The 22,322-nt window shown below is 43.1% G+C and overlaps 1 protein-coding gene across 3 annotated transcripts in view; it reads left to right on the top strand.

Moving 5' to 3' along the window:
* SCN4B (sodium voltage-gated channel beta subunit 4) overlaps window positions 1-22,322 on the top strand; it is a 50,966-nt gene that overhangs the window by 8,451 nt on the left and 20,193 nt on the right. The window contains exons 2-5 of one of the 3 annotated variants that reach the window (XM_030221200.1): window positions 12,348-12,520; window positions 15,120-15,348; window positions 15,888-16,017; window positions 16,320-16,418. In XM_030221200.1, coding sequence (XP_030077060.1) covers window positions 12,348-12,520; window positions 15,120-15,348; window positions 15,888-16,017; window positions 16,320-16,332 — 545 coding nt within the window. In that variant the 3' untranslated portion in view covers window positions 16,333-16,418. Of the gene's footprint in view, window positions 1-12,347; window positions 12,521-15,119; window positions 15,349-15,887; window positions 16,018-16,315; window positions 16,419-22,322 lie in introns of those variants that run through there. The other 2 variants (XM_030221199.1, XM_030221201.1) reach the window with 2 other exon arrangements.

The following is a 22,322-nucleotide window of genomic DNA, read 5'->3' as shown; positions in this document are numbered from 1 at the left end:
TGGAAGGATGGGGAGAAAAGATAGAAAACAGATGGAAGGATGGGGAGAGAAAGAGGGAAAATGGATGGATGGGGAGAGAGACTCTGGATGGAAGGATGGGGAGAGAAAGGGGAGAGACTGGAAGGATGCAGAGAAAGGTGAGAGACTGGAAGGATGTGGAGAGAGAAGGGACACTGAACAGAAAAGGGTAGAGTGATACAGAGACACTGGTTAGAAAGAGGGAGAGAGACTTTAGATGGAAGGATCAGGAGAGAGGATAGATGGATGGAAGGATGGGGAGAGAAAGAGGGAAGACGCTGGATGGAAGGGTAGGGAGAAAGAGGTGACACTGGACGGAAGGATGCAGAAAGAAAGAGGGGAGACTACTGGAAGGATGGGGAGAGAGAGGGGAGACTGGAAGGATGGGGAGAGAAAGAAGAGAGCTGCTGGATGGAAAAGGAGAGTAGTGAAAGACTGGAGAATAAGAGGAAGGGGCATGGGGAGAACAAGGGTGAGAAAAAGATGAAAAGCCATAAGTAGATGAAGGAAATTAAAGAATGGATAGTAAGAATGAATTAAATCAGGACAGAGAGAGAGAGGCAGAAAAATATTGAAGAACGCAAAGAAAAAGGAGAGAAAAATGAGAAATGGCCAGGAAACCGTGGCAGAAGAGTTAAGCGAAAACGAAGGAAAGCAGAATCTAGAGACTGGGAGCGACACAATGAGAAAAAGTAAATGGCCATACAAGAAAGGTAAAGAAAATAATTTTATTTTTAATTTAGGATAAAGTAATATGGTACCTGTGTTAATGAAGTTTCAGAGACCTATACTTCCTTCCTTAGGTCAGGCGAGGATACCGTAACAGCATTATACTGACCTGAGGCAGGAGGTTTTGGCCTCTGAAAGCTCATTGAAAAGGGTGTTAGGCTATTAAATAAATTTTCTGAAATCTGATGCACTGAAAAGCAGCACTTTACCCTGTGTGGCAAATGCATCTGATTAGCGTGACTAAATTTTGTTGGGGGAGGGGGGTAGAGAGAAAATTTTGTGCCCACCCACTTTGGGTTCAGGCCCATCCAAAATTGGCAGTCTGGCTACGCCACTGGTTTGTTCACCCCTTCAAAGAAATTTAGTAGATTGATGAGACAAGATTTCCCTTCACTAAATCATGTTGACTTTGTCTCATTAATCCATGCTTTTGAATATGCTCTGTAATTTTGTTCTTAATAATAGTCTCTACCATTTTGCCCGGCACCGATGTCAGACTCACCGGTCTATAATTTCCCGGATCTCCTCTGGAACCTTTTATAAAAATCGGCGTTACATTGGCCACCCTTCAGTCTTCCGGTACCACACTCTATTTTAAGGAGTCAGACTCACAGAAACAGAAGCCTGCATGGCTGCAAGGGCAGGCTTCTACATGGAATGTTGCTAGTGGAGGAGTCGCCTAGTGGTTAGTGTGGTGGACTTTGGTCCTGGGGAACTGGGTTCGATTCCCATTGCAGGCACAGGCAGCTCCTTGTGACTCTGGGCAAGTCACTTAACCCTCCATTGCCCCAGGTACAAATAAGTACCTGTATACAATATGTAAGCCGCATTGAGCCTGCCATGAGTGGGAAAGCACAGGGTACAAATGTAACAAAAAAAAAAGTGGTGTTAATCCACTTTTAGAGGTAATAAATAGAAATAAAAAGAAAATAATAGTCCAAGGACTAACTTAATACATTTTTTGATTAGCTTTTGAAGGTAACTCTTGTTCTTTCCTGATCTGAAGAAAAGATCTGTATAGAAGAAAAAAAAACCCCAAAGGGAATCCCATGAAGAATGTAGCCAAATAAACGACAGGGGGAAAGTGGAGAAGGCTTGAGAAAAACCAGGGTCACAGATTGATTATAAATCACTGAAAAGCGTTTATTGCATTAACATACAACACCCAACACAGCACTATGTTTCGGCACTGAATGCCTGCCTCAGAGGTCTTAAGCAGGAGGCACCAAGATCAATTCAAGCTGCAAGCTCCATGCCATTCATACCTTGTAGCTGCAAAAGAAGGAAGGAACAGCACTGCAGACGCACGCGGGAACTGGACGTAATCTGGGCAATGAGCGACCTCAGCAAACCACAGCCTGCGGGCTGCCTCCTCTTTCATGGGGTTGGATCCAAACTTGCTGTGGTTTGCTGAGGTCACTCACCGCCCAGATTACGTCCAGTTCCCGTGTGCATCTGCAGTGCTGTTCCTTCTTTTGCAGCTACAAGATGCGAATGGCACGAAACATGGTGCCATGTCCGGTGTTGCATGTTAATGCAATAAAAGTGTTTCAATGATTTATGATTAGTCTGAGTCCCTGGTTTTTCGGAAGCCATCTCCATTTTCCCACTGTGGTTTGTTTGAAAAGATCTGCATGCTATTTTAAGCTGCAGTGAATATGAGTTAGTGAAGACATTCAGCAGGTATGGTTTAACATAAAGCTTACAATTTTGTTAACTTCATAACAATGGTAAAAGGAAACGGCAAATTTAAATCTAATAATAGAACTAATATGAAACAGAATCAGAAATATGCACATTTAACAGCACTGTAGAACAATCATATCCGTCTTTCGCAGCCTAGTGCAGTCCCTCGTACTCAGCCATCTGGATTACTGCAACTCACTATACGCAGGTTGTAAAGAGCAAATACTGAGGAAACTTCAAACAGCCCAAAATACAGCAGCCAGACTCATCTTCGGAAAACCAAAATATGAAAGTGCACAGCCATTAAGAGAGAAACTACACTGGCTACCGCTCAAGGAACGCATCACTTTCAAAGTATGCACATTAGTCCACAAAATCATTCACGGCGAAGCCGCAACGTACATGTCTGAGCTAATAGATTTACCACCCAGGAACGCCAAAAGATCATCTCGAACTTTCCTCGACCTTCACTTCCCCAACTGCAAGGGCCTGAAATATAAGACGCTACATGCATCGACCTTCTCTCACAGAAGCACACAGTTTTGGAATACACTGCCGCGCAACTTAAGAACGATCCACGAACAAGCTTCCATACTCACTGTTCACTAATGCATCATACATCCAACTCTGCAATCTCATCCCCGTAATCTCACATCATTCATACCTCCAATCAGAGAAATATGTATACCATATGTCTTCATGCCTTAATATTGCCCTTTAAGCCTCCCATTGTCCCCTTCCAATGTTTCAATGCCTGTGTTCCATTGTTATATTCCTTAACGTTACTTCGATTGTCTCGCTTAACTCTACACAATGTAATCCATAACCAAGTTGTAACAAATTGTATTTCCTTCACTTATATCATATTGTAAGCCACACTGAACCCGCAAAAAGGTGGGAAAATGTGGGATACAAATGCAATAAATAAATAAAAAAATAAAATATAACAGAAATATAAAAAAATGTTGGTACAATACAAACAATACCATAATAGAAAGTATGGGATAACAAAGATATAATATGATGTCAGCATGATAGCAATGAAACACCCAATAATCATGCATTAGAACATTCAAATAACATAGATTTGTTTCTAATGCTTTTCCTATAACACAGCATAGCCGAGGGTCTAGGTGCAGATCTATATATATGGGGACAAAATAGGTAGTACAGAGTCAAATGGGATAAATAGGGTGGTGTAGAATGGGTAAAAATGAATCGATTTTTTAAACTTTTTCAAAAAGTACAAAGTCTAGGGGACACTCAGCAAAGTTACATGGTAATACTTTTAAATCGAATAGAAGGAAATATTTCATCACTCAATGAATAGTTAAGCTCTGGAGCTCACTGCCAGGGGATATGGCTATGAGTTCCACATACGAGCTATATGGAAAGTGATGAGAATAAAGCAAATTTGCTAAACAGATACTTATCTTCAGTGTCCATTGAAGAAAATCCTGGAGAAGGACCTTGGTTGGCTGCTGAGGGTATATCTGGGAATGGAGTGGATATTGCACTGTTCATGGAAGAAAGCGTTTATAAACAACTGGGAAATCTGAAAGTGGACAAAGCTATGGGGCCGGTTGGGATACATCCCAGGATACTGAGGGAACTCAGAGAAATCCTGGCAGGACCTCTTAAGGATTTATTTAATAGATCTTAAGAAATGGGAGAGGTTCCATGGAATTGGTGACGAGTGGATATGATCCCTCTTCACAAAAACGGAGACAGGGAAGAAGTGGGAAACTACAGGATGGTAAGCCTCACATCAGTGATATGAGAAATAATGGAATCACTGCTGAAGGAAAAGATAGTTAACTTTCTAGAATTCAGCGAGTTGCAGGATCCAAGGCAACATAGCTTTACAAAAGGAAAATCCTGCCAAACAAATCTGATTGATTTCTTTGACTGGGTGACCAAAGAAATGGATGAAGGACATGCACTATTTGGATTTCAGCAAAGCCTTTGATACAGTCCCTCGTAGAAAACTGGATTGGAAACTGGTTGACCGACAGGTGGCAGAGGGTAGTGGTTAATGGAATCTGCTCAGAGGAAAGGAAGATCGATATAAACATTTATACTCCTTATATGACACAATACCCAAACTATTGGCTTCACTCACTATAGCTAACACCTGGACCTGAATTTTGGAGGTAGGATCCTCATCCCATTGTACATAAAATCGTTCATCAGTAAGTTGAGAAAAAGCCTCTCGTAGATATTGAACCCTATCCTGTATGACAATGGCCCCTCCTTTGTCAGCCCACTTGATGACAAGAGAGGGATCTATTCTCAAACTCTCCAAGATCCTCCTTTCTTCCCTAGAAAAAATTATGATGCCTTTTCTTAAAACCCAGCTATAATTTTTGTAATTCCTGCAAAACAAGCCTCTCAAATGCCACAATAGATGAATCCGGGACACCTGGAGGATTCCAAGCAGATGGTAATCTGCCTTGTATTGAAAACTCTTCATCTGTATCAATCCCTGGTTTATCTTGAAAGAATACTCCTAACTTAAGCAATATAAAAAAAGTTTTGTAAACAACATCTAGTATCAAACGCCTGTAGCTGGAACATAGGATAGACCATATTGTAATGATGAAAGCTGATCTTCAGTGAATGTTCTGGAGACAAATTGAAAACCCCTAACGACAAGTTTTCTCCTGTTTCTTGGACATGGTTATTTTGGGCACTGTGTGTTGTTACTCCTGCTGAGGAACTGGAATCATTTGAGGCATTCGCAAAAAAAGACTCAGACAGATCCTGATTTCTGTCTTTTTCTATATTCTTAACCTCTTGCACTGTGTGTACTGGCCTTTCATCACCAGAAGATTCACTAGAGGATGATAACTGAAATGCTACCTTTTTAAAGCCTGCATTTCTTTGGGGTTTTAGGATTCTTCTAGATTTGTCCATCCGCAGATAGACATATCCTTTAGTGTAATCGTGTTCATCCTGTTTAAATTTGGATATTTTCAGTGTTCTCTATTCTTTTTTATATCGTTCCATGATCTTATTATATTCTATCAAAGTATTTGAAAAAAATTGACATCTTCCTTCTGCTTTAAAAAATCTAATTTCTGATTACGCTCACCCTTTTGATCTTCAATAATAGTTTGTAACACTTCGATGGTCAGCAATATCAAATCTAGAGAACACTGCAAGATAACCCAATTCTATTTCTCCACATAATCACTGTCCTCCCCCCCCCAAATCCTCAAACCCCAAAGAATGTGTTTTAAATGGCAGTATTCCACTAGGACTGCTGAATGCAATTCAAATCTAATGAGGGTTTTATTCAATCACTGCACCTCTTCCCAATCAACAATAACCCCTGGACACGAATTATCAAACAAGCATGTACTAGCTAAAATAGAAGGAATCCTTTCTTCCGATAATCAGGGCTTAGACTCCCATCCAAGTGCAGCCATAATTTTCCACTATTCTTGGAACACAATCACTAAATTCTGGAAAATTAAATGCAAACCCACTATGCTCAACAATAAATCCTAATTTAAGTACAGTTAAAGCATATAAACTGCATAATCCCTAAAAAATTAAAATGACATGAATGCATCAATTGGCACAGGATTTACAAATCTGAAATCATTTTTATTATTATTATTATTACATTTGTATCCCGCGCTTTCCCAAACATATGCTTCATAAACCTGACTGTTCAGCACCTCCATCTCAACCCCAATGTGTTATAACATTGAAATAAACACAAGAGTTCTTCTACTTACTACTAAACATTTCTAGAGCGCTACTAGGGTTATGCAGCACTGTACAGGTTAGCAAATAAGGACAGTCAATGCTCAAAGGAGTTTACAATCTAAAGGACGAGATACCAAGTTGGGGCAGTGTAGATTTCCTGAATAGAGGTATGGTGGTTAGGTGCCGAAGGCGACATTGAAGAGGTGGGATTTGAGTAAGGATTTGAAGATGGGCAGGGAGGGGGTCTGGCGAATGGGCTCAGGGAGTTTATTTCAAGCATGGGGTGAGGCGAGGCAGAAAAGGCGGAGCCTGGAGTTGGCGGTGGTGGAGAAGGGTACTGCAAGGAGGGATTTGTCTTGAGAGCGGAGGTTACGGGTAGGAACGTAGGGGGAGATGAGGGTAGAGAGATAGGGAGGGGCTGCAGATCGAGTGGATTTGTAGGTTAGTAGGAGAAGCTTGAACTGTATGCGGTACCTAATTGGAAGCCAGTGAAGTGACTTGAGGAGAGGGGTGATATGAGTGAATCGGTTCAGGCGCAAGATAAGACATGCAGCAGAGTTCTGAATGGACTGAAGGGGGGATAGATGCCTAAGTGGGAGGAGTAGGTTGCAGTAGTCAAGGCTACTTGACTACTGGAAAAACTCCCCATTCCAGTTCCAAAATAGATATCCCATAGAAGTAAAACCCAAAGTCTCTTGTGCTGTAAATGTCGTCACTTCTGGTTGAGAACACCAACAAAATTCATCTCAAATCTTCAAGATTCACAGTTTCAGTTGAACCCACCACCAAGGCATATCCTTATGAATCTTGAAATCACATAACTCCAGAATCTACTGGTTTAATTAGTCCTGCCAATTCAGTGTTTCCTTGTATGTTACAAAGTCCAAAAAAAAAACAAAAAAACCTGATGTCTTTTGTAAAGCCTTAACTCAAATAGCTTCATCAGGATTCACTGTTATAAAATACAAATCCCATTACCAACTTACTGCATACATATCAAACAATGTAAAATATTTCAAATAATGGCATTACTTAAACAAACACCCAATACACTTATGACTGCTATCCTCTTTGGGGAGCCCAGCCCATAATACCCCACACTCCGCATTGTGTGCTCTTGTCACACATGGCTGAGTTTAAATGCATAACCCTCTTAACATAATACACCTGAATCTACTCAATAATATTCATAACCACTCAACTTCTCTGTTTTAGCCCCTTGAGTGAGTGGTGTTCCACATAAATATAAAATGCTGCTCCTTGTACAAAAGTCTATTAACTAAAGAACCCTCCCCCCCCCCCAACATGCTCACTTGTAAAAGAACCACAAATTTTAAATCAGAAATTTGATGACCCGGATCACTCCAATGCTTAGTCAAAGGGGCATCCACTTACCTATTCTGATATTACTATGCCGTTGTATCGTTCCATGGTGCGACCGCACCTTGAGTATTGTGTTCAATTCTGGTCGCCGCATCTCAAGAAAGATATAGAGGGGCATAATCAAATGCGAATGCCCATGTGTAAAAACGTCCATCTCCGGAGACGGCTCCGCGAAGAGGCGGAGCGAACCGTAAAATCGAAACGAGATGACCGTCCATCTTCGGTTTCGATTATACGGTTCGGCACACTGAAATCCCATCATTTGTGTCGACTCTAGAGATAGACGACACAAATGGTGAGATCGCTGGACCTAGAGATGGCCGTCCGCGGTTTTCAGCGATAATCGAAACTGCTGCTGGCCATCTCAAAAACGGACCTAATCCAAGCCATTTGGTCGTGGGAGGGGCCAGCATTCGTAGTGCACTGGTCCCCCTGAGATGCCTCTATGCCAGCCTCAAATATCATACCTAGCTCCATGACAGCAGTATGCAGGTCCCTGGAGCAATTTTAGTTTAGTTGGTGCTGCGCAGGACCCATGCAGAGAGCAAAAATCGGAAGCAAAAAAAAACCATGCAAGTGCAGTGAGGGACGTCCAAATTAAAACAATAGTAATAGTGGGATTTGAACCAGCCACCTTCTGATTACAAAAATAGTGCTCTAACCACTGCACCACTTATTCAGCTGCCTAGACCTCCTTCCCTTTCCATTAAGTCCCCCCAATTTTCTGTCAGTCAATCACAGCTCCTTTAGTTGACACCGATGTCAGGTAAATGAGCTGTGATTGGCTGACAGAAACTTGGAGGGACTTAATGGAAAGGGAAGAAATGTCTAAGCAACTGAATAAGTGGTGCAGTGGTTAGAACACAAGTCTTGTAATCAGAAAGTGGCTGGTTCATATCCCCCTATTACTATTGTTTTAATTTGGACGTCCCTCACTGCACTTGCATGGTTTTTTTTTTTTGGACGTCCCTGACTGCACTTGCATGTTTTTTTTCTTCCGATTTTTGCTCTCTGCATGGGTCCCATGCAGCACTAACTAAACTAAAATTGCTCGGGGGACCTGCATACTGCTGTCATGGAGCTAGGTATGGTATTTGAGGCTGACATAGAGGCTGGAAAAAATATTTAAACAGTTTGTTTTTTAGGGTGGGAGGGGGTTAGTGACCACTGGGGGAGACAGAGGAGATCATCCCCGATTCCCTCCGGTGGTCATCTGGTCAGTTTGGGAACTTTTTGGAAGCTTGGTCGTGAAAAAAACAGGACCAACTTTGTGTGGACTAAATGCTCGTCGGGGACGTCTTGCTTCTTTCCATTATCAGGCGCGGAGGTCCATCTGTTAACCACGCCCCAGAACGCCCCTGCCCCGCCTTCGCTACAGTTCAGCCACGCCCCCGAGAATTTCACTCATCCCTGTGATGGAAAGCAGTTGGGGCCGTCCAAATTCAGCTTTCGATTATACCTGTTTTTGAGACGGACGTCCATCTCCCGATTTGTGTCGGAAGATGGGCGTCCATCTCTTTCAAAAATAAGCTGGATAGTGGAATTGGAAACGGTGCAGCGAAGGGCAATGAAAATGATAGCGGGGATGGGATGACTTCCCAATGAAGAAAGACTAAGGAGGCTAGGGTTTTTCAGCTTGGAGAAGAGACGGCTGAGGGGAGACATGATAGAGGTATATAAAATAATGAGTGGAGTGGAACAGGTGGATGTGAAGCATCTATTCATGCCTTTCAAAAATACTAGGACTAGGGGGCATGCGATGAAACTACAGTGTAGTACATTTAAAACAAATAGGAGAAACTTTTTCTTCACCCAACACGTAATTAAACTCTGGAATTCGTTGCTGGAGAATGTGGTGAAGGTGGTTAGCTTGGCAGAGTTTAAAAAGGGTTTGGACGGTTTCCTAAAGGACAAGTCCATAGACTGCTACTAAATGGACTTGGAAAAATCCACAATTTTCGAATAACATGTATAGAATGTTTGTACATTTGGGAAGCTGCCAGGTGCCCTTGACCTGGATTGGCCGCTGGCGGGGACAGGACGCTGGGCTTGATGGGCCTTTGGTCTTTTCCCAGTATGGCATTACTTATGTACTAATATGTTCTCCAATCTACAATCTTACGGACTGTTTGTCCTATATAATATAAACCAAAGGGTTTGGGGCAAAGAATACAATTTACCAACCCTGTGGAATTACAATCAGTCTTAGAATGGAGATAAAATCTACAGGCTGTATGAGGAATATCAATGAAAGTAGTTACAATAGCATATTGACAATACATACATCTTCTATACTTAGCATGACCCTGTACAGTGGGTGCTAAATTAATTGAATTAGATAATAATTCTCCCATATTTTCTACCCCTCTGCTACCCAAAACATGACATATCTTTTTTTATTTTAATTTATTTCTTTATTAATTTCACATTTATCAAAGATAACACTCTTTGAAGGATACATCAATGTTTAAGTAACATCTTTAAAGGAAATTATACTAAATTTCTAATTCCAAAATTTAAACAAACATTGATTACAACAGTCCACAAAATGAGGAGAATCCAATTTTCACCAAGGGAAGTTGGTTAAGTGGAAATAATTAACCCAAAACATGACATATCTTTTAATGAGTGATGCATCCCCAATACATGCCAATATTTCATAATCAAGGATTGAACAGTGAGCCCTAAAGAAAAGGGCAACACACAAACCAATGAATTTTGTTTATCCTGCTGCTGAGGTTGCTTAAGCCACAGGCTAACAGCATGGAGGGCTCGTTTATAAACCTTTTCAAGCGTAGACAAGGGATAACCCCACTGTAAAAATCTACGAAACATTACCACTGCCTGAGAGGGTCTGGGGTATTGGAGCTACTGAGACTAGGAGCTAGGCTCAGCACTTACAGTTTGCTAAAGCTGTAACCCATTTTTAATTTAAAAAAAATACACTTACTACAATCTCATCTTTTGTGTCGCCATGTTCTCTTTGGAGCAGGGGCGTATCTGCGTGGGGCCACAGGGGCCTGGGCCCCCGCAGATTTCACCCTGGACCCCCCTACCACCAACCCTCTCCACCTCCCCCTCCCTCCCGCCCGCCACCAACCCGTCACCGATCTTTGCTGGCGGGGGACCCCAAGCCCCCGCCAGCCGAAGTCCTCTCTTCCATGCAGGTTGCAAGTTGCAATGCTTCCTGTTCTTCTGAGTCTGACGTCCTGCAGGACGTCAGACTCAGAAGAACAGGAAGCATTGCAACTTGCAGCCTGCATGGAAGAGAGGACCTCAGCTGGCGGGGGGTTGGGGTCTCCCGCCAGCAAAGGTAAGTGACAGCAGCGGGGGAGGGTTGGCGGCGGCGGGAGGGGGTGGAGAGTGTCATTGGTGGCGGGGGGGGGTTCTGGCTGTGGCGGGGGTCCAGAAATGGCGGGAGGGAGATCGGTGGCGCCGGGGGGGGGGGGGTAAAATGTGCCCCCTCCCTCTGGCTCTGGCCCCCCCTACCGCCAGAGTCCAGATACGCCCCTGCTTTGGAGGGAGCACCATGCAAACCGCTGCCAGAAGTCTGGAGCTGGGCAACCAACACCTGTTCCTCCTCCTTCCCTCCTCCTCTCTCTGACGTTCTGGGTCTGCTCAAGAGCTGTGTTGAACGCACAACTCTTGAGCGCATGTTCCATCCTCCTCCTTAACTTCAAATCAACAACCTAATGCTCAACGCTATGAGCACACTTATATTTGCATCTCATTAGCATTGAGCATTAGGGAGTTGTTCTGGCGCTATTTCTCTGGGTGCTTTTCAGTACAGCGCTGGAGTTTTGAGCATCAAATGATTTAATAAGGCACGCCTATTTGCTAGTAAATCAAATAACTGTCTCACTCCTGTGTGAATTTAATTTGGAAGTTTTAATGCAGAGGTAGTTCAGCAGGATAGCAGACATTTAGAGATAACATAAGTTAAAAAGATATACGTTTCAACTCACAGACTGCAATTATGATTTCATTTTGCAGTTTCTGGTTCCGATGTTCTATTGACGATCCAATTGATGCAGATCACTGGAGGCTTGTTTGTTGTAGGTGCAGCTCAGATCACAAGCAAAGCTTGCTTGAATTGAATTATGAAGGGAGGAAAAAAGTTGCCTTTCTCCCAATAAAAACAATTGAAGTAAAACTAATCGAAGGAAAGAAAACTCAAAATAAAACGGAGGAGTAGAACCGCAACACAGACTGAGCAGAAATATGTAAAACCTTGAGCAGTAAATAAACAAAAATTGTATTAGTTCACCCAAGTTGTAGGAGTCCAATGTGAATACAGCCTCTGCCTTCCCTCCAACCCGTGTCCTGACCTGACTTGATGAAGAGAACAAACATCTCCAAAGGTAGTCACAGATGGAAGGAGTTAGTCCAAAAGCCCAGATCACCTACAACTTGTTTGTTGACTCTTATTTCTTGAGTAATAGTGACACCCAGTGTCTAAGAGGAGTAATACCAGTTCTTCGTTTCTGCTTGTTTCTCAAACACCTTGTCCTGGGGGTTTGAAAGTCCCATCACCTGCGTAAATAGGGTTTGCTAACTAGATCCAGCTTCACAAGACAGGTTTGTCCAGTCCTGGGCTTACCCCTTTGCATGCAGGGACTTGTGGTTCTGATTTCCCAATTAGATTCCCTATAAATCAAGGTTACAAGTCCCTGCATGCATTGGGAAAGCCCAGGACTAAATCAACCCTGTTGGGCGAATCTGGAGCTAGTTGGCAACCTTATTATGTAAAGTTATCTGAGATCAGAGCAGTGCACTGGTTATGATGTCTTACTTGTTCCTTTCCTCCACTGCAGTACTGTATCTTCCAGTCGGGGCACTTGGTCTGGAGGTATCGGCGGGGAAGAACAACCTTGTGACAGCACTTAATGGCTCTGATGTGCTACTGCCCTGCCTGTTTTCCACCTGCATCGACTTTGAGAATGTTCGCTTCTGGTGGACCTACAACAGCACTGATACATTCACTTTGGTGAGTGTGCAGGGAAGGGGACCAGAATCTACACTAGGGGTTCTCAACTTAATCATTGGGACACACCCAGCCGGTAAAAGGTTTCAGAATATCCACAATGAATATGCATGAGATACATTTGCATGTGTGACCTCCATTGTATGTAGAACTGTTTCATACATATTCATTATGGATATTCTGAAAACCTGAGTGGCTAGGTATGTGCTGAGGATTGTCTTGAGATCTACTGATCTCAACCACCTGCCAGGGCTTCAAGTTCAGCAAAAAGAACTAGAGTCTTTTCTACTCTGTGTCTTTCAGAATTCAAGAACATTTCTTCACATGACGATTTGTGCCGGTTCTATCAAAATAATATATAAATTGGTAACAGGAAAGAACTGGAAAGTACAGAAGCCCAATGACAATTCCCTGGTGCTGGCGATGATCAGAGTGGTGTATCATCTCTAGCCACATCATGTTCTGATCCAGTCACTGGATATAACATGTATTGCTACTATTCCGCCTGTTCCTCAGATGATTATATAGAGGTTTTTACCATGCATTCTTTTGTGGGAAGTCTTAATTTCCCTTAACTTTGGGAAAAGAGCCAATTTTATGGTTTGGGATTGTATGCAATGTGGGACAAAATATATTTCTGTTTCTCTTTCTTCAGCGTTGACAAAGCTAGATTTACTTCTTAAACACCTTTAAGAGCAGAAGAAGGCTCCTGCCCCTTCCAAGCACTGGGAGGATGGCACTTCCTCTCTAGGATGCAAATTATGAAAAGGGTATCTCCCTCTAAGACTGGGCAGCCCTTAGTGCTTAACCTTCATGACAGTATCCCATTGTATCTGCTCCCTTAAAGGTGCATAAGTGGCTTGGCAGAGATTCATTTATGTAGTGGTCCAAATGCTGTTGGTTCATGAACACCTGCTCCTTTAAGGAGGCTGATCAGACAAGATGCTGCCACACACAGAGGAGAGGATTAACCCTTTAGTGGATCCCATCAGAATTGTTAAAGTTCCCACAAATGGAGACTCGTGTGGTTCTGATTGCAGAGATGGAAGCAGCAGGTAAGAAATGCTGCTTGTTTACTCCTGCTTACAAGGTATGATGAGAATTCCTCTGTGCTGGTCCTCTGCATCCATCCCACTCTTTTTTCTGCCAGCAGCTGACACCAGACAAAATTTGCCTTGGGAGCCATTGAATTTGCCATCTGAGAGGGCCCTTCCTAAACATTTGGGCCTGGGCACAGGCCTAGCTTGCCTATCTCTTAATCTTGCCCTGACCACTCAGGTTGAGTAGTGCTTAGGAGAAAGGGCCACTGGGATGGAGAAGGTAGTACCGTTGACGTAAATTCCACCCAAGCAGCCCCTGCAATGCAGGAGCCGAGCCGCTCCCTTATCTTTTAAGATGGCTTAGAGGCCTATAATTTGAACATCTGCCACTGGGTGGCACTGCTGGTTTTAGTACCAGGAGTGCCCTGCTTGAAGAGGGGGGAGAGGGTTCTTCTGTGGAGTGCTGCAGTCTGCAACGCCCCAGCACACTATGCAATTGCACAGGCAGCATACGTCGAAATCTGCTGCTCTATTTTGTCTAATGGGAAGTCTGGGTCTGCTTTCTGATGGTTTTCATTTCAGTTTTTGTCTGCATATTTCTATTTTTAATTTGTGGTCACTTATTCTACATTTATTCTTAAAGTGTGTAGTTTCTGTGTATAGGATCGACAGCAGTGCAGCTGGCTATATTTTCTCATCTGCACCTCCCAGTAGCAGAAGTACTGGTGTCCTGGCAGTGGTTGTAATGTTTGCAGTTTTGCCTTGTCATGGGCAGGATGCCTTTATGTGACTTCTGAATGTTAGTGTTGCTCAGGACACAGTCAACCAGTCAGGGTTTCAGGATATCCATTGGAGCCGACTCTGTGGGTGCTTGAGCACCCCCAATATTGAGAAAATTCCTTGTATGTGTCCAGGGAATATGCATGTGATAGATTTGCATGCACTGCCTCCTTGGTATGCAAATCTAGCTCATGCATATTCATTGTGGATATCCTGAAAACCTGACTAGCTGGGTGTGCACTGAGGACTGGGTTGAGAACCACTGTGGCAGATTTGCTACATAAATGCTGAGTATGTTTTCCTTTCTGTCTCATTTCTTCTCCCTTCTTTTGCTCTTATTCCATCCCACACTCACTCTGGTTCTCTGTCTTTCATTTCCTTTTTCTGCTTTCTGATGCTCTCATTTTCTTACCTCCCACACGCACTCTGGTTTTCTGTCTTCTTCTTCCTCTCTGTATCATTTTCACACTCTCATTCTCTCTGTCCTTTATACATACTCTCTCACCATTCCTTCTACCACCTACTATTTCTTTCTCCCCCTGCCTTCTCCCAATCTGTTTTTCTTTGTTCTCATTTATCTTCCTTCATCTTGGCTTCCCTTTCTCTGTCTATTCTTTCTCTCTTGATTTTTCTTTCTTTTTGTCTTCCTCCATTTTGACCTTCCCTATTGTCTCTTTGCTCCTTTCCCTCTTGTGCATACTCTCCAATTCTCTTCTTCTCTGTTTCTATCTCTCCCTTTGTCTCTCTTTTGCTTTCTCTGTTGCTATCCCTCCTCTCCATAGCTCTATGAGGGGTCAATAAAGAACAAGCAGTCATTGCCTAAAATGAAGGTGAAGATTAACGAGCTGATTGAGCTGGCACCTAAGACTGGCCCAAAGGAGTACAATATCTCCCTTCTGATAAAGAATGTTGACTTCCTGGATGCTGGAAAGTACACCTGCCATGTCATCAACCCTAAGGAGAAGAATGCGAAGCAGTCCACCACTGTCACCCTTAGTGTGGTCGATAAGTGTGAGTATTAACCTTCATGGAACAAACAGAATGCAATCATTCCAAGTTGCTGCCCACAGAATGAAAGGGCCCTAAGTACATGGAAGATCATTGGTGTCTTAGGGCATCTTGATTCTGTTGCCTGAGTTCACCACATGGTGTTGACCAATGGAAATTCCACACCTGCTCTGGCTTCCTGAATGGTAGACCAAAGCGTTGAACAATAACCCAGTTCCTGCCAAAGTCTTAGGCTGGTCCTGGGCCTTTTGACATCCCTGTCTTGGTGCATTGCAGTACCTGTCATGCTACTTTCAAAGGGAAGAATGAGGACTGCAGTGTACTTGGATGACTTTAGGCCAGCCATGGTTTCTAAAGTTCCATTTTCTAGATCCTGGGTCACATGGCTATTCTGTGGGGCTGAAAGGGAATGAACGAGGTGCGGACTCATCAAATTGTTACATGGAAAAGCCATACATAAAGATATGCTGCTGTTAAAGGCAAATGTATACTAGAAGCTGGGTTCCTGCACACAGAGGTTAAGTGCTTGCTTTTCCCTGTAGTTGTGAAGCCGGATAACACGCTGATGCTGATCATTCTGGCTGCTGTCGGGGGGTTCATTGGTTTCCTCATTCTTGTTTTCATCTTGAAGAAGGTTATCTGCTTTGCCATCAAAAAGAACCAGGAGAAAAAGTGAGGGAGGCCAGTTGTAGTCCATTCTGCATGCTTTGTGTGGTTGTTTGTGAAAATGTGTCTGTATTTTTGTCAGGAGGCCTAACTGTGTTTGTCTTTGCATGTTTATCTCTGTGCTAATGCATGGATTTTAGGTGCATGTGGATATATGTACTACATGGTGTACATATATGTGTTTATTTGTATGTCTGCATGTAACTGGTATATCCATGTGTTTTTCAATGTCCATACATGTGAATATTTGATTCCCTTGTGCTTACCAATCCCCTGGTAAAGTACGCTTTTGCTTTTCTCCTAGGAAGGAGTACCTTGTAAATTGCTCTGGAAATGACAACACAGAAAATGTTTCCAAAGCAGATATAAAAGAGAAGCCAAAAGCATGAGACAAGTAACGAAACAGATTAGCACCTGCAAAAAGGTCCAGGGAAGAGCTGAGCACCTCTGTATAACATCACCACACACCCTCTTACTTCTAGGAATATAGATCTCTATATGCTAACAATTCACGCACATCAGGTAAATATACAAATGCCTTGTAATGTTATCATCAGAAATGAAGGATGCCGAGCCTCAGAAGCACACATGGATCTGTGTAACAGAGCAGATCTGTAGTGTATGGAACACTGATGTACTTAAGAGGGTTATTTTGTCCTTCTTAGTGCATGAAAGCTGATGAAACTTTGTTCCACATGGTGTCCAGGACGAGAGACAATGAGATGGAAAGGACTCAGGAATTTCCAAACCGTCTATATTTGATCTACAGTGACTTTGGTTGCTGTAACCCTTTATCTGGCATCTTACGAGGTCCTCCAGGTGTGCAGTCTGCCAGGTTTCCTCCTCTGACATCCTGTAGTCTGCAGTGTGTCAGGTTTTCCTTCTTGTGGTAGGAATTTTGCAGCCATTGCCCCTAGGATTTAGGCCAGTGGTTCCCAAACCTGGTCCTGGAGGCACCCCACCCAGTCAAGTTTTCAGGATATCCAGAATGAATATTCATGAGAGAGATCTGCATGCACTGTCTCCACTACATGCAAATCTCTCATGAATATTCATTGCAACACTCGATACTGGGTAAATACTGTTATTTAATAGCTGTACTCTATGTATTGGATATTCAACAAAATATCAACTATTATTCAATTGCTCTTTATTCTGTATCACAAATATAAAGTTCATAAAATCATTTATCAACAATAAACCAGATACACACACATTCATACCCCCACATTCATCCAAGCCTTGTGCCAGATCTTACTAATACGTCATATGCCTCACTACCCCCATGAACCTGCCCATCAGCTCTTATTGCAATTAACAGTTGTTTAAACAGTTGTTTCCACTTATTCATTTACATAACCTCTAGAGTTCTCCTTTTGTCCAACTTTTGAACAACTGTCTTATTAAACACTTCATTGGTTATGACCATTGTCCATACTGTTCATATATCCACATTCTCGATCACTAAGCTCATTGCTACTTGCAGATAATTCTCCTCCACTCCGCAGAACCTTCAACAATCAGCAGGCTTCACTGTCATTTGGCAGTTTACAATCCTATGTCTGGAACCTCAAGGCTGGTCTCCACATCAACTCCCTTTATCGCACATGGTATCCCAGACCCTACACAGTCAGCATTTTGCTACTTGAGCGTCATCAGGGGTCGGGTTCAATTAATGATTCCACACATCTCATGGATATCAGGCTACCAGGAGCTCAAAGCACTTCCATGCATCCACACCCCAGCGTTTTTCCTGGTCGCCTGATATCCAATGAATATTCATTGTGGATATCCTGAACACCTGACTGGTTGGGGTGCCTTCAGGACCAGGTTTGGGAACCACTGATCTAGATTCTAGGTGATCTAGTGCAGTGCTTCTCAACCCGGTCCTGGGGGCACACTCAGCCAGTCGGGTTTTCAGGATATCCACAATACATGTGCATGAGAGATTTGCAAAACAAGGAAGCAGTGCATGCAAATCTCTCTCTTTCTAGTGAACATCCTGAAAACCTCACTGGCTGGGTGTGCTCTGAGGACTGGGTTGAGAAGCATTAGGGTAATGGGTTTGGACCCAACAGACCTTAGGTCAAATTGAAATTCTCCCATGTACACTCATAACCTGTTTACTTCCCATTGCCTCAGGTATGCATCTAGGCTGTATAATTTTGTGGGCCGGCACCACATACCTGTATACATTTTTTTGTAAAGCACCCTGGTTAACTTGTACTATGAACAACTTGATAACACCACAGCCAAAGAGCAGCATTTAGTTCCATATTTGAAGCTGAAGTGGGAACATTGGGCCTACAGGAAGGACCAAGTGTTGGCTGCCCTAGCCGATGCCTGGTTTGGTTCTGGACTTTCTTTCAATCCCTGCTGGCAGCGCTGTTGATTGTAGCAGTGTGAGATATGGCCCTATCGGTCTCACTTTTCTATGGGATTCACCACAGTGCCGAGCAAACTCTGTACTGTGCTGGCAACCCTGAAAGCAAAGAGCTCACCGGTTGGGTACTAGATTACTGCACACTATCATTGCCTCCAAAGCAGAAGCTACTGTGGGGAAGACAGAGTCTGAAATAGCACCAAAGCAAATGATACAAACAACAACTGAGTCAGAGGGAGAGACCAGGCTGAAGATCAAAGACAGATACTTTCCTTGCTGCAGTGGGTGAGGTGTGCCAAACCCCAGTGCTCTCACTTGCCAAATTGCTGCAAACTTTGACAAAGTTCCAGCCTGAATAAGAAGCTCAAGGCTAAAAGATCTGGCGAGGAGGGCATGCAGAGGGCATGAGAGAGGTGCATTGCAGAGCTGCATGCGGGGCTCAGTCCTAGAACAGCAGAAATCTGTGAAATGACTCTAGTTCAGGGGTTCTCAACCCAGTCCTGGGGACATACATACCCAGTCAGGTTTTCAGGATTCCCACAATGAATATGTATGAGATAAATTAGCATACAGTGGAAGCAGTGCATGCAAATTTATCTCAACCCAAAATTGGCTTCAAATAAAGGATATGCTGGATTTGAACAAAATGAATTCACTTCAGATATCCAATAACCTTATAAATATCTTCCAAAATCCAGCCAAAAAGTAAAGGTAAATGTGTTGGACAATGAACCGCGGCAGTACCGCCCTGCACCCACAGACTCTTGCGCAGAGACTTACATACTGAAATCGTCATCGGTTCAATGGCCACCGCCTTCCTATTGGCGTCTTTTACTAAGGTGCATTCATGTTTTTAGCGCGTGCTAAAATTTTGGGCACGCTAAACATTAGAGATGCCAACTATGGGCATCTCTAACGTTTAGCACACTCACAGTTTTAGCACACGTTAAAAATGTGAGTGTGCCTTAATAAAAGATGCCTTATGCTATTGTTTTAACATCCAAACTCATAGAGACCATGAATTTAATCCTGTAACTAACTTATTTTTCTTATTTGTTTATTTTACTTAATACTCATCTTAAAATGAGAGTTCTTGGTCTAGTTGGCTTAGGGACACTCTTTATCCCACCCCCAACACAATACACATTAAAACATAGTAAAACACAGCACAGGGGGTAGGGGCAGGTGAACAAATACAAATTGATGCACATTGGGAAGAATAACCCAAATAATACACTTATCTCATGCATATTCATTGTAGATACCATGAAAACCTGACTAGATAGGTGTGTCTGCTCTAACCCCTTGGAATTTTAGATTGTGACCCCTAATTTGACAGCGTTCCTTCCACTATTAAAGGTTTGTTTATTTTTGTGTATTATTACCTTTCAGATATTTAAATATCTCTGTCACATCTCCCTGTCTGTCTTCACTAGGGTGTAATAACACAGGAGTTCTCAACTCAGTCCTTGGGGGACACACAGTCAGTCAGATTTTCAGGATACTCAATGAATATACATGAGATAGATTTGCATACAGTGGAGGTAGTTTTGCAAATGTGTGTCAAGCATATTCATTCCTGAAAACTTGTCTGACTAGGTGTATCTTGAGGACTGGGTTGAGAACCCCTGCTATAACATAGTAACATAGTAGATGACGGCAGATCATATTTAAGTCCCTGCATCTCATCTCATATGATTTTTGATGCAGACCCCATACTATTTTGGGTGCCTTCTTTGGACTGTCTCTAGTCTATCTCTATCCTGCCAAAGATATTGCCTACAGGACTGCACGAATGATCTGTACAGAAGTGTGAACACTTCTGTTTTTCTGTTGGCTTTGCGTTTCATCCTTCTGGCTCTAGCCACCACCTTGTCATGCTGTTTTATTCCTTTGAATCACCAGACATGTTGCCCTGGTTCTTCAGCCCCACCATGTACCTACAAGTGGGGGAAATAAGTATTTGATCCCTTGCTGATTTTGTAAGTGTGCCCACTGACAAAGACATGAGCAGCCCATAATTGAAGGGTAGGTTATTGGTAACAGTGAGAGATAGCACATCACAAATTAAATCCGGAAAATCACATTGTGGAAAGTATATGAATTTATTTGCATTCTGCAGAGGGAAATAAGTATTTGATCCCCCACCAACCAGTAAGAGATCTGGCCCCTACAGACCAGGTAGATGCTCCAAATCAACTCGTTACCTGCATGACAGACAGCTGTCGGCAATGGTCACCTGTATGAAAGACACCTGTCCACAGACTCAGTGAATCAGTCAGACTCTAACCTCTACAAAATGGCCAAGAGCAAGGAGCTGTCTAAGGATGTCAGGGACAAGATCATACACCTGCACAAGGCTGGAATGGGCTACAAAACCATCAGTAAGACGCTGGGCGAGAAGGAGACAACTGTTGGTGCCATAGTAAGAAAATGGAAGAAGTACAAAATGACTGTCAATCGACAAAGATCTGGGGCTCCACGCAAAATCTCACCTCGTGGGGTATCCTTGATCATGAGGAAGGTTAGAAATCAGCCTACAACTACAAGGGGGGAACTTGTCAATGATCTCAAGGCAGCTGGGACCACTGTCACCACGAAAACCATTGGTAACACATTACGACATAACGGATTGCAATCCTGCAGTGCCCGCAAGGTCCCCCTGCTCCGGAAGGCACATGTGACGGCCCGTCTGAAGTTTGCCAGTGAACACCTGGATGATGCCGAGAGTGATTGGGAGAAGGTGCTGTGGTCAGATGAGACAAAATTGAGCTCTTTGGCATGAACTCAACTCGCCGTGTTTGGAGGAAGAGAAATGCTGCCTATGACCCAAAGAACACCGTCCCCACTGTCAAGCATGGAGGTGGAAATGTTATGTTTTGGGGGTGTTTCTCTGCTAAGGGCACAGGACTACTTCACCGCATCAATGGGAGAATGGATGGGGCCATGTACCGTACAATTCTGAGTGACAACCTCCTTCCCTCCGCCAGGGCCTTAAAAATGGGTCGTGGCTGGGTCTTCCAGCACGACAATGACCCAAAACATACAGCCAAGGCAACAAAGGAGTGGCTCAGGAAGAAGCACATTAGGGTCATGGAGTGGCCTAGCCAGTCACCAGACCTTAATCCCATTGAAAACTTATGGAGGGAGCTGAAGCTGCGAGTTGCCAAGCGACAGCCCAGAACTCTTAATGATTTAGAGATGATCTGCAAAGAGGAGTGGACCAAAATTCCTCCTGACATGTGTGCAAACCTCATCATCAACTACAGAAGACGTCTGACCGCTGTGCTTGCCAACAAGGGTTTTGCCACCAAGTATTAGGTCTTGTTTGCCAGAGGGATCAAATACTTATTTCCCTCTGCAGAATGCAAATAAATTCATATACTTTCCACAATGTGATTTTCCGGATTTAATTTGTGATGTGCTATCTCTCACTGTTACCAATAACCTACCCTTCAATTATGGGCTGCTCATGTCTTTGTCAGTGGGCACACTTACAAAATCAGCAAGGGATCAAATACTTATTTCCCCCACTGTATAATTCCTTTGCATTTCTGCACAGCTCTCCACTTTTTTGCATTGAATTTTAGTTACCAGGCATTTAATGACCACTCTTAGGCTTTCTTAGAGAACTTTATGGACATGGGTCATGCACTTGATTAGACCAGCTTTCTCTTGTACAACCAAAGTGGACTACATGCTTACGCTGTGTCTACTCCCTCAGTGGTGTCCACTCTATTGCATATCTTAATATTATCCACAGAAGAGATAAACTTTTCCTTCTAACCCTTCACAATATCGCTACAAGAGATTGAACAGAATCAGCCCTATGAAGACAGATCTCCTGGTTTAGTCACTCCATTAATCTCTGCTTTTTCCTCAGAGTGATTTTATGCTGCTTATCCTAGAAATAAACAGTGGATTTTCT

Source organism: Microcaecilia unicolor, chromosome 12 (assembly GCF_901765095.1).
Source record: "Microcaecilia unicolor chromosome 12, aMicUni1.1, whole genome shotgun sequence".
In the NCBI taxonomy this organism is placed as follows: Eukaryota; Metazoa; Chordata; class Amphibia; order Gymnophiona; family Siphonopidae; genus Microcaecilia; species Microcaecilia unicolor.
This window is presented reverse-complemented; position numbering and strand designations above follow the sequence as displayed.